The sequence below is a fragment of the Gymnoscopelus braueri genome, assembly GCF_963280865.1.
Source record: "Gymnoscopelus braueri genome assembly, chromosome: 4".
Taxonomy (NCBI): domain Eukaryota; kingdom Metazoa; phylum Chordata; class Actinopteri; order Myctophiformes; family Myctophidae; genus Gymnoscopelus; species Gymnoscopelus braueri.
This window is the reverse complement of record NC_137605.1, coordinates 48757124-48770231: the sequence shown is the minus strand read 5'-3', so window position 1 is coordinate 48770231 and position 13108 is coordinate 48757124. Positions and strand designations below refer to the sequence as shown.

The 13108-nt window shown below is 42.0% G+C and overlaps 1 protein-coding gene across 2 annotated transcripts in view; it reads right to left on the bottom strand.

Moving 5' to 3' along the window:
* cdk14 (cyclin dependent kinase 14) overlaps nucleotides 1–13108 on the bottom strand; it is a 190468-nt gene that overhangs the window by 139154 nt on the left and 38206 nt on the right. For both annotated transcript variants that reach the window (XM_080427709.1, XM_080427708.1), the window contains one exon: nucleotides 508–631. In XM_080427709.1, coding sequence (XP_080283835.1) covers nucleotides 508–631 — 124 coding nt within the window. The remainder of the gene's footprint in view (nucleotides 1–507; nucleotides 632–13108) is intronic.

Genomic DNA, 13108 nt, shown 5'->3' with positions numbered 1-13108 from the left:
CACACAAATAGAACTGCTTTGCAGACGCCACATTTAATTTGTTTAGAAAAGCAAATTCTCTCTCTCTCTCTCTCTCTCTCTCTCTCTCTCTCTCTCTCTCTCTCTCTCTCTTCTCTCTCTCTCTCTCTCTCTCTCTCTCTCTCTCTCTCTCTCTCTCTCTCTCTCTCTCTCTCTCTCTCTCTCTCTCTCTCTCTCTCTCTCTCTCTCTCTCTCTCTCTCTCTCTCTCTCTCTCTCTCTCTCTCTCTCTCTCTCGGCAGGTATGTGTGTGTTCCATACTGCTCGTAAGTATAAATAAAAGATAAATAAAAGAAAGACCCTGAAGACAACAAGGGCTCGCCCCAAAAAATATGTTTTTTGATAAATAGGAGCATTCATCATCGTTTCACAGCAGCGAAATAAAAACAAGAGAAAGAAAGAAAGAAAAAAATAGCAGACACAGTCAGTGGCCAGGCATTGTTTTGTTCCAGTCCCGGGCCTGTGGACGCCATACGGAATTGTTTGCTCACCAAAGTCGGCCAGTTTGAGCTCTCCGGTGTCGCTGATGAGCAGGTTCTGTGGCTTGAGGTCGCGGTGCAGGATGTAGCTCTGGTGGATGTAGGCCAGACCCCTCAACAGCTGGAACAGGAACAGCTGCATGGAACACACAGAGGAACAAAACACCCACACTTCAATCAAGGAATCATTCATGGATTTATTATTCTCATGGCGAGGCATCGAAGGGGCCTGCTGTCTAGAGAACAGTGATTCTCAAACTTTTTCATGTCAAGGACCCCAAAGCGTATTTGGCCACAATCTCAATTTTCAGGACAGGATACCAATTGTATGTATCCAGGAGGAGAGATAACTCAAAGGATAAACGCGTGAAATTGGAAGTGATGACACAAAGAAATTGGAACTGGAACACAAAGTTAAGCTGATTAATGGGTACTACATCATGAATGGCTGAAATTGGCAACCCACCCACCTTACGTAATATTTGTCAATTTGGCCAATATGTTATTAAAAAGGTCTTAAAAGTCATTAAATTGCAACTTTAGAAATGTGCAAGTTTGGGAACCACTGATGTAATCCACAGCTCACGCTAGCACGGCTCAGTCAGGATATAATATGTATATTACATTATCGAAGATTGTCCCCTTGCTGCGATTGCCGCAGAGGAGACACAGATTGCCGATAAGTCTCAAAGACGCCGGGAGAGAATCAGGAACTAATCAACACGTAGCCTATAGTTTGTGCCGTCACACAGTAATTACTGTTAGCAATCAAAGATGACCTTGAAACCTCCCACTCGATGTTCCTGTCCCTCCCACGCTGTATAGTCAAGCTCCTTGCATCTCTAGCCTGCATTAAATATTGAATATCGTTGCTGTCAGGGCAGAAACCTCCTATCTCCATATTCTAACTTTGTGTTTTTTTCGTAAATGAATGCCCCACTTCAGTGGTTTTCAACCTTTTTCATATCAAGGTCCATTTATTGGGCAATTGAGCCACATTTGATGAGATTTAAGCCTCTCAGACCCAAAACGTAGAATATGTTGTTATCGTTGGATAAGATTGTGTCCACAATTCCATGCTGTATTGATGTGTATGTACCATATAGGAGAGACAACAGGAAAACGTTGATCAAAATAACAATTCTTCTACATTCTCTAATTCAGGGGTCTTCAACGTTTTCAAGGACCCCCTAGCTGAGAGAGAGATGAAGCAGGGACCCCCTTTATATTGTATAAAATTGTGTTTCAGATTAACTTTTTGTTTTTTTTACTTGGTCTGCTCTTTTTTCCCTCTACACCAAACGTCTTTGCCAAAAATAGCCGATCTACAAGCTCACAACGCCTCGCGCTGCGAGAGCTTGTAGATTGGCTATTTTTGGCCAAAGTTCTCCTCAGAATAGGGATGCTGCTAGGGTTCAGGTGGTTAATGTAAAACATATAAATCATATCACACAAAGATTTGGTGGCCCCCCTGTAGTAACTCTGAGGACCCCCTAGGGGTCACGGACCCCCTGTTGAAGACCCCTGCTCTAATTGTGTTAGACTTCTTGTAAATTAAGTAATGCAGATGTTTAACAATAATTTTACTCTTGAGAGCTTAAAATGAAACCAAATGGACCTGTCATTTTACACTCTCAAGAGTTAAAGATCTATAAGGGTCCATTTGGTTACCAACTCTTCCGTCATTTAGCTGGGGACCCCCCAGGAACCTCCTCAAGGACCACTGGTGGTCCCCGGACCACTGGTTGAGAACCACTGCCCCACTGTACTTGATCATACTACAGCGTCACACAGAAGCATCAAAAGTAGCAGATCTACAAGCTCGAAACGCGGCTCGAAACGCGGCGCGAAGCGACGCGTTTCGAGCTTGTAGATCTGCTACTTTTGCTATGTTTGGATTTTAATCCTGAAAAGTAACAGCTTTGGACATATGAGGTTTTTCCACCCGACAGAGACGATATATACTACACTGGGAAATCCTGAGTTTTAATCCGACTCTGGGGGCGTACAGATGGAACCAAATGGACCCGAGTTACACAGACCCATTAAATTAACACTGAGGATTTTACTGTGTATCTGACTGCCAGTACAAGAATATCACAGTTCACATTTTGTTGTCTTGCGCTGCAGTCCCTGATGAATACGCTGCTGCAAAAACAATAACCTCATTTCCCCCCTAAAATCCATTACACATTCAGGGCACTGAACAGGACTTTCAATAACATATTTCCAGAAAACAAGAAAACAACGCAATGAATGTTCCAGTCATCATGTAATGCAAGGCACAAACCTCCTTGTCCTGCCATATGCTTTCATGGAGTTCGTTTCGTCGACTTCTAATGTTTTTTATTTGCTGAGCATTTGTTGCCTAAATTGGATTTCTGTCTGTTGGAGTCGTGCTGCATCGCTCTAGAGTCTATAATGTTTCATCGTTCAACAGTTTCAGAATCACTGAAATGATCACCGTTGTTATTTCTTTAATAGGTTGAGGGCTCTGTGTTGTTGCACCACAGCTCTGCTTCAAAAGCTAAATGCAGCTTAGAAGCCGGTCTCATTTTCTGATTCTGTGATTAGCTGCTGCCTTAATAAATCACATTTTCATTCCATACACCTTATGAGTTGAAATTCCTATTGTGCTGCACCTTTGATGTACATAGATCGGGGATCAGGGTATATACAGCAATCAAATACAGGCCAAATACATATAATTTGGGGGGTCCTTGGTATGAAAAAAGGTTTTGAGCACCACTGATATACAGTAGCAACATAAGTTCTTTTTAGAAGACTGTTAGGATTTAGACATTTGTAGAATCAGGTCTTAACCTGAAAACCTTGAAAACCCCCGCCAAGGCCCCTTGGGGATCCCCTGACCCCACTCTGAGAACCACTGTTTTATATCAGCAATTCAGTGATCGTACTATATAATATGTTATAATAGAATAGCGGGTGAATAGCTATTGACCTTCGGAGCAAATAAAATAAAAACTGAATTGGTGAAGTGGGCCTATTTATCCGTTATGTTCTTGATTTTCTCTATAGCTGAAATCAATATTCCATTGTGGCTGTTTACATAGACTGTCTAGTCCATTTGTCGTGTGTGTGTGTGTGTGTGTGTGTGTGTGTGTGTGTGTGTCCCTGGGTGAGTCATTACTGTTGATTGAATGCTTTTCAGATCAGGGAGTTGTGAGGAAAGCCTCTCTATCAGAAAGTGAGGCATGGTGAGTGGGTTCATTGTCTCGTTCAAAATGAGAAAGCGCTGTTCAACTCCCAAAACTCATTTACAATTAAGCTCCGTTTCATTCTCTCACAGGCGCGCACGCACGCACGCACGCACACACACACACACACACACACTTCTTTATTTGAGTAAACATTTATAAAATATAGTATAAGGGCCCAAATATTTGATGTCCTATACACTCGAAATAACATGTGCATCAATCCAAACAAGTTCAGAATGCAAAGGATGTAAACAACACACATGAACACATTCACACAAAACACGGGAGGATGTAAGATCCACACACACACACACACACACACACACACACACACACACACACACACACACACACACACACACACACACACACACACACACACACACACACACACACACACACACACACACACACACACACACACACACACACACACACACACACACACACACACACACACAGTTTACTCCACCCTCCTGTGTCAATAGTGACCCATCAACCCAGAACACACCCATCATTTCCTCCGTTTGGACTATTGAGCGGCCATCAGACAGATAACTGCCATCAGGCCGTCCTCTGCACCTCAACACATTAATCATCAACAGTGGACCGGCCGCTGCTCTGGCAGCTTAGGGAGCAGGTCAGTGTTGCCAGACTTTGCAAGAGAAACAAGCCTAGTCAGGTGAGGTCTAGTATGAGAACAAGCCCCAAAAGCAGTGGTGTAAAGTAACTAAGTACATTTACTGTACTTAACACATCGGGTGCCAAAAACGGTCCGGACCATTTTTGAGAATCCAAACGAGGAGTGCCGAAAACGGTCCGGACCGTTTTTGACCCAATTTTATTTTTATACGTGGGGCCCACGTGGGGCGCTCTAACGAAACTTTGGGATCATCCAAGGAGTTTCTGAGAAGGAGAGGCCGGATGTGGATCCATGTCAAAAATCCTTCCGGTCGGCCTTTCCAATGTTATCTCCTTGACTAAAAGCTTAATATCTCCATTTCTTTTTAACGTGGTGGAAGCGAGCCGTTTTCGATCGGCGATCACTCTGCAATGGAGGATCGTGTTAGAAATATTATTGTTCCAGGCGTTAGTCGGGACCCTCTGCCGTCTCGCACGCACGCTTTGTTTACATGCACTTCCGCGTCGGGGCTTCTACAGCACGAAACGTATCAACGTAAGTGGATGGAAGAATAGCAGGCACTGAACGTATAATATTTGAATAAACCTCTGGCACCCAATGTGTTAAGTACAATTTTGAAGTATTTGAACTTTACTTTAGTATTTCCAATTTCCAATACTTTTACTTCTACTCCACTACATCTCTAATGCAAATATTGTACTTTTACTCCACTACAATTATTTGAACACTTTAGTTACTAGTTACTTTGTAGATTTAAATTATTATTATAAAACACGCATTAACCACTTCAGCCCGTTATACATTTCGGCCATTTGAAAATAGCAGATCTACAAGCTCACAACGTGTCGTGATGCGACACGTTGTGAGCTTGTAGATCTGCTATAAAAGATTTTTATACATTTGAAAACATGAAATGGGACATTCTGCATAATGAGTACTTTTACTTCTGGTACTTTAAGTACATTTTGATACCATTACTTTTGTACTTTTACTCCGGACTTTTACTTGTAAAGGAGTATTTCTACATTGCAGTATTGATACTTTTGCTTTAGTAAAAAACCCAAATAAGCAACTAACACTTTAGAAACAAGACACAAAAAAACGCAACCTTCTACTAGAAATATTTACAAGCAACTTTACAGAAGAACAAGCCAAAAGTCGCTTATAATACGCAGACCTGGCAACACTGGATCAGATCAATAGTAGATTAGAAACTGGCTGTATGCACTGACAACAGCTTCATTATACACTGTGTGGTGTTGTGAAGTGGCCCAACGTCCCTTAAATGGGAGGGAGGTTGTTTTGTGACTATGATGTGGTGCCCTTAACAAAGTTCACATTGATTTTATATTGTGCGGGCGTTCCAGAAAACAATGGGGGAAAGATGACGGGAAATAAACAGTCAATATACAATGAAACATGAAATGCCTGATATATACTCAAGGTCCTTATACATATTTGGAGCGTAACCAATAAATGATCTGAAAATGCGTCGCACATATTTCACGTCAAAATATTCATTTGGCGAAGCTGCATTCTTGCAAGTTTATGCTTTTACTTGCGATGACAAATCGACCTTATTTCGAAGAATTATTATGTCGCATTTGCATTGTGTGTGGATAAACTCTGATTATAAGCTGATTATATTAATGCAAATACATTCTACAAAATAAACTCTCCCAGTCACAGCATCCTGTATGATAGAGTGGGTTGGCCTTCCTTGGCTGACAGGCGAAACAAACACTGGTACCTGTTTATTTTTAAGGCAGTGGATGGGACCATTACCATTGTATATTAAATCTCTGCTGGAATGGAATCATGGAACATAATAGGACACGCTCCAATGACTGGCTCACGTCACGCTAAAGATCCCACCAAGCAAAGACTGAACTGGGAAAAACAGCCTTTTGTTTTAGTGCCCCCAACCACTTGGAATGACTTACAGCTTACATTTAATTATGTTCTCCCACATAACATACGGTCAATTTAAATCTTTGCAGATCTACCCACAGATGCTTTTAAACTTGTGTTGTATCACACATTAGGGGGAAGTTTTTGTTTTGTTTTGTTTTATAATTGATGTGAATATTGGATTGTGATGCATCTCAACAACACTGCAAATGAGGGCAACCTCAATGTCCTTTTGAGAATAACTAAAGGTTAGAATGAATTGCACACAATGCACAACTTTTGATATGTATTCCCGAGCAGAGTCAGAGGAACTTTTTACAATTGTTCGTTCCTCAGAAATTTGGCATTTCTCATCAATTTGCTGTGTGTGTGTGTGAGTGTGTCCGACAGCACATCAATCAGCGAGTAAATGAGTCAAGTACATTCCTGTGAACTTCGGTTCTGCATCTTTTATCATTTTCTCTCCAAGTCTCAGCCAATTAGGCAGCTCGGAGCAGCATGTTGAGTCCAATCAGGGGGTTCACACTCGTCTCTGGCATCTGGAGTCACCGGGTCAACAGTTTTAGAGATTCCTCAACTCTGCCCGGCGATGAGACGAAACAGCGGCGTCGGAGAATTAGCAAGGGAAATGTGTGTTTACTCATGTATATCAAAACTGGCTTGTCAGAGCTAGGCCCTGGCCGGCCTTGTCAAGTACTGTATGTGACTGTGCTGCATAAAAAAACACAAACAGAACTTATCTCTGCAACCCCCGACGCAAACGTCAAAAGCTGCTTAACCCATTAAAACCGAGAAAGCGTCTGTGTCATTTTCAATTTTAGCTATATAGCAACATATGTTTTTTTCCGAAAACGCTTAGGATTTAGAGCAGTGCTTCTCAAAAATAGCAGATATACAAGCTCACAGCGTGTCACTTTGTGCCGCGCTGCGAGCTTGAACATCTGCTATTTTTGAAAAAAAAATCTTGATAGTGCTTGAAATGTTTTAATAATTTGTAATTTAGAATAACATCTTCTCTTCAGGGGGTCCTCTGGCACAAAACATTTTCAAATGGGGGGCTCCGCGGCCATATACATATCATTTTGGCACAAAAAAAAAAAAAGAGAACCACTAATTTAGAAGGCATTTGTAGAATCGTCCCTCAGGTCTTAACGGGCTAACGGAGACACTTACTGTTTCGGCAAACAGAGAGAAACGGAGCTCTGCCGCCCCAATTAGCATAATACTATTTGATAGAACATGCAGATCTAAGGGTATCGACTGTTTGGACGATTCTAGTATGCAACCCCTACTTGTTTTCAAGATGGCCCCGATTTGAAGGGAAATTACAGTACACACAGGAGCTGTCAGATTGAGTGGACAGATTTAAATTCAGGCTGGGTCGTCCCGCATGCTAAAAATGGAGGAAAAAGGAAGATTTACGTGTCTGTCGGGCGGTTTTGTGCGACTGTACTCTCATCTTGTGTTTGCCAGTGGTACAGCTGGAGTTTCACTGGTGGAAATATACTCTTTTACCACAATAAAAAAAAAGGCCTTACAACTGCAATTTTGTAAACTTTTTCTTATAATTTTGTATTTTTTAGTACAGATCTTCTCTTCTGGGGGATCCCTGGTGCAAAACATAGGATAGGGGGGGTCCGCGGCCAAATGTAAGTTTGAGAACCATTATGGTGACGGGAGTGCTGTCCTGTGGATCGCACTGCAGATTATATGGTTCAGCTGACTGATTTAAGTTCCTGTTTTTGGTTTTGTGTATTGTTGTTGTTTTTCTTTTTATTTGTGTCTTATTTCACTTTTGTCTTGTCCTCTGTGTGTTTCATTTGGGGGGAAAAAACAAAAACAAACTTGTCACGTTATTGTCTGTTCTTAACTGGGATCTATATGAGCAATGCTATATGTTGTGGATATGTATGTATGCAATGAATGCTTCTGTTAAAATCAAATGAACAAACGTTAAAAAATGTAATGTAAAGTTTGAGAACCATTGAAGTACAGTACTTGACTAAATGTACTTGGTTACTTCCCATCAGTGGGTTCAGTACAGTTACAGTACAGTTGGAGCTCATGGCGGTCACACACTTGGCAGGCTGACAGAGCAGACATCTGCTATGAGACATAACAGGCTCAGCCCACTAGAATAAGTGACCAGGATCCGTCCGTCCGTCTGTCGGTCCGTCCATCTGGCAGGAGGAGGTATTTGAAAGGACGCCGGCGGACAAAGGCGTAAACTACACTAATTAACCCACTGTAACGAGGCGGGGAGAGATAACGAGAGAAAGAGAGCGAGAGATAAACCAAAGGGAGAACATGAAGCGATACAGACATCCAGACTGGCAACAGAGGGGGGGCATAGTAGTACATTTTGTTGCTGTCGGGCAGAAACCTCTTATCTCCATATTTAAATGTATTTGCTTGTGTTTTTTTTGGTAAATTAACGCCCTACTTGAGCATACAGTACTACACAAAAGCATCAAAAGTAGCAGATCTACAAGCTTGTTTTGGACAGAAGGTTTCCACCCGACAGAGACGATGTACTCAAGTACTGTACTTAAGTAGTAAAGTACAAATTCAGGGTTTACTTGGATATTTCCAAGTAGAAAAGACTATTGTTTCCCCCCCTATACTACGAGAACCCTGTGCGTGTAATGAGCCGATCTCCGTGAGGAGGGCGGTCACAGAGAATATTCCATGATTTACATTCCATGAGGTACACGTTTTCGCTGGCAGTAGCGTCACACTATTCAAAGAGTTAAAAACTGCACTTTGATATTACACTTTTAAACAGTGTTTCAAGCCAGTCAATATGCTGTGGCAAATATGCCTTACTGCTAACAAGGTTAGGGTATTTAAGTGTATGGAATAACAGTGAATATGTGAAACGTGAATTAATGTGATTTGAATATGTATTTTATGAACTAGAAGTTGTGCTAACTTCATCTCCTGTGATGTTGTCTATCTTTGTACATGTTCATTCCATTACAGAGTGTACAGCACTGCATACTGTTCACGGGTCTGCCATGACAGGTGTGAGTAGCGGCCCGCACTCTAGATGTGCCTGAGACTTTAGTATTTCTACATTGTCTGAGTACTTCTTCCACCCACTGAACAGAGTGATACAGACATCCAGACCCAAGCACTAGAGGGGGGTACGAGGTAAGAGCTGTGGGGGGGGGGTTGACAGGACTGTAATATCACATGGAGAAAAGGGGGTGCAGTGAGGAGAGGAGAGGAGAGGAGAGGAGAGGAGAGGAGAGGAGAGTTTAATCCTGGAATGTGTATATAGGCCTGGCTGGTCCCCGCGGGAATTCCAGCCTGAGATCAGCTGCTGCTGATGGGATTGAGGGATGAGAGGAAAAAAGGAATTACCAACATAACCACAGAACCAGCAAGCATTTCCTTTTATCCATGTTAACCCTGACATGTTGTTGCTGTCGAGCAGAGACCTCATATCTCCATGTTTTAACTTTCTGGCGAAAACAATCGATGTAACAAGCTCACAACAACACATTTCGAGGTGACACGTTGTGAGCTTGTAGATCGGCTATTTTCATTTGTTGTGCAACAAAGTACGTAGGCCGGGCTTCCCTATTCATGTAATAATAATAGGTGAACATTCGGCGAAAGTAGCAGATCTACAAGCTCACAGCATATCACGTTGCAACACATGAAGATTGGCTGTTTTCGCCAAAGAGATTTGGTGTAGAGCAGGGGTAACCAACCAGGCGATTACACTGTAGAGGGACAAAAGGATAGACCGCTAGGAGACTTCGGTCAACAAGTTATAATAGGGCTTAAGTGGTTGAAGGAAAAAAGCAAGTGTACTGTTCTGCAGTAACTGGTAACGAAAGCTACAGTAACTGTTCCTACGCCACATACACATGCATTTGTTCATACGTGTGTGTGTGTGTGTGTGTGTGTGTGTGTGTGTGTGTGTGTGTGTGTGTGTGTGTGTGTGTGTGTGTGTGTGTGTGTGTGTGTGTGTGTGTGTGGGTGTGTTGTATCAGTCTACAGGGGGTGCCTGGGAAGCAGAAGATTGCTGGTTTGATTTGTTCAGGGATTCCAGTGATTCTCAAACTTGTTAATTTTGAGGACCCCATGTTTGGTTACTCTATGTAATTAGGCCACGGACCCCCATAACTCTGAGGGTGTGTACAAATGGAAGCAAATGGACCCGTAAGGAAGGGGAACATGTCTTGGAATAAACCAGATCATTTCACATATCTGGGAAGCATCACGATGGCGGAACAAGTCGACAACATTCAAAACTGGATACAACAAAGCACACACGACCTTCATAAGACCTAAAGGGATAGTTCACCCCCCAAAAAATTGGGGTGAACTATCCCTTTAAACACAATCTAGAAATCAAGCCAACACAGAAGCACAACAACTAAACAAAACACAGAATCTACCAAAGATGCTGATGCATACTATCCACACTACTGTACGGTGCAGAATAACTGGAAAACCACAGAAATGTACACATCCCCAAGGACCCCAAACTATACAACTATACATGCCTGCGCAGAGTCCTGCACATATACTGTAAATAATATGTAACTATAAATGTAAACCAGTGGATAACTGTAAATTAATGATTAGCTTAATGTGCAACATTGTTTTCTCACTTAACATTAAACAAGCCAACATAAAGTAAAAGTGTATACAGGGTATCTGCACATTTCTAAAGTTACAAATGAAGTACTTTTAAGACCTTTTTAATACCAAATTGGCCAAATAGTCAAATATTACGTAAGAAAGAAGCAAACATTGTGAAAATAGCCGATCTACAAGCTCACAACGCCTCGCAAGTGTGAGGCGTTGTGAGCTTGTAGATCGGCTATTTTCACAGCATTTATCTGTAAAACCGAGTCAAACTAAATGTAATGCCTACAATTCCAAGTGCTTGTCAGGGTGAGGGGGGCACCAGCTCAAATATTATTTTGAGGGGTCGCGGCCTGAAAAGTTTGGGAAGCCTTACTGTAAACTACCACTATTTACAAGCCACTTTACAGAAAAACAAGCCCACAGTTGCTTATAATAAACAGACCTGGCAACACTGAAAAACACAGGTGCAGATGTGAGAGCTCCTTCAGCATCACAATGACAACTTGGTTGTAAACTTCAAGCACTTCCTAAAACATCACATAAATATCACTGCACCACACTAATAATGTTTTATATGTCTCTGGTCTTTATGATTGATTACAGTTAGTCAGTGTCGTGGCTGTAATTGAGCACAAGTGGCTGTGACATCATCCGCAGGCTGCCAGGGAAGTGCTCTGCTTATTAGATTGTATATGCACAGCGGGGCGGGGGGGTTCATCTCCCAATGAGATCTACACAGATCAATGGCAACCCGATATGCCAAGCGGTGCATGGAAGAGCTACTCATATTTTGTACCGAAGTAAAAGTAGCAGTACCACGACGTATAACGTTGCTGTCGGGCAGAAACCTTTACCTCCAAAAAAAATTTCCCCGTAAATTAACGCCCTTCTCGATCATTCTACAGCGTCACACAAAAGCATAAAAAAATAGTAGATCTGCAAGCCTGAAACATGGCTCGAAGCGCGGCTTGAAACGTGTCTCGAAACGTGGCGCGAAGTGGCACGCTTCGAGCCACTTTTCGAGCTTTCGAAAGCATTTTTTTAAGCTTTCGAAGCTTTTTTCACTTTTCGAGCGCGTTTCAACGATTCAAACTACCTCAAAATTGTACTTGAAGCAGCACTACTGTAGGCAACATTTCTTTTATAAATAAAATTTAATTGTGTCCGTTTGTCTGTTTGGTAGAGTATGTTAATACACTATAAATTATACAATTGGTGTGGTTGTATTTTGTCTCCCTGCTCTTCTATTGAGACATTTAGATCATGTCAAAGGTCATGTCTCACCTAGACACAGGATCTGACATGAGTTTTGACCTGATGGTCAAGATTCAATTCATATCAATGGTAAAAATGGCAGCCCTTGCACAGGAAACCGGGTTCAAATCTGGGGTAGAAGAAGAAAGTTACATCAGTGCAGCTTTAAAGTACAGTACTTGAGTAAATGTACTTCTACCCAATGAGATCTCAACAGATCGATGGGAACCCGACACAGCCATAGCCTCCTCGCTATGTCAGCAAGCCGGAGCGGCAGGTAGCATTAACTTTTACACAATTACATTACGAGGGAAGCTACTGTTACCGCATCAATCATATCAACATCACGTGTAAAACTAATGTATTGACCGTTGAATGTCTAGCGGGGTGACCGGCTGATCCGCTCCGCTTACATCGCAGCCGCGGTAAATCAGTGTTCTCGTTTGAGAAAAATTAAGGTAATGTAAATTATACTAAATCATATTAATGCATGTACAGTAGCATACACACAGGCTGTGTAGTAGCAATGAAAATAGCAACACACATCCAGGTCCAACAGAGCTGTTCTGGAAGGGATGAGCTCAGCTGTGTCAGCACTTCCACTAGGTGCAGACTCACCTCGACTCTATTCACTTTTGGTACGGGGTACTTAGTTTTCCACTGGCACAAAACATTTTCAGATGGGGGTTTCCGGACAAATATATATCAATGTGGGGATCCTTGTGTGAGTGCGGCTCTTTTTGTATTCTGCTGACTGATTGACTCATTTCCATGCAGAGTGGGAAGAAGACTTTTTTTTCACAATGTCTGCCTTATATGTAACACCAGCGTCTTTGCAAAGAAAGGAAACGTGGAGAGACATTTTACAACACTTCATAAAAAGTTCAACAGTGAATTCCCTCCCAGTGAATAGAGAAGGACAAAGTTGAGTGAACTGAAAGCACAGTTAACCGGACAGCAGCCTTTTTTTTTTACA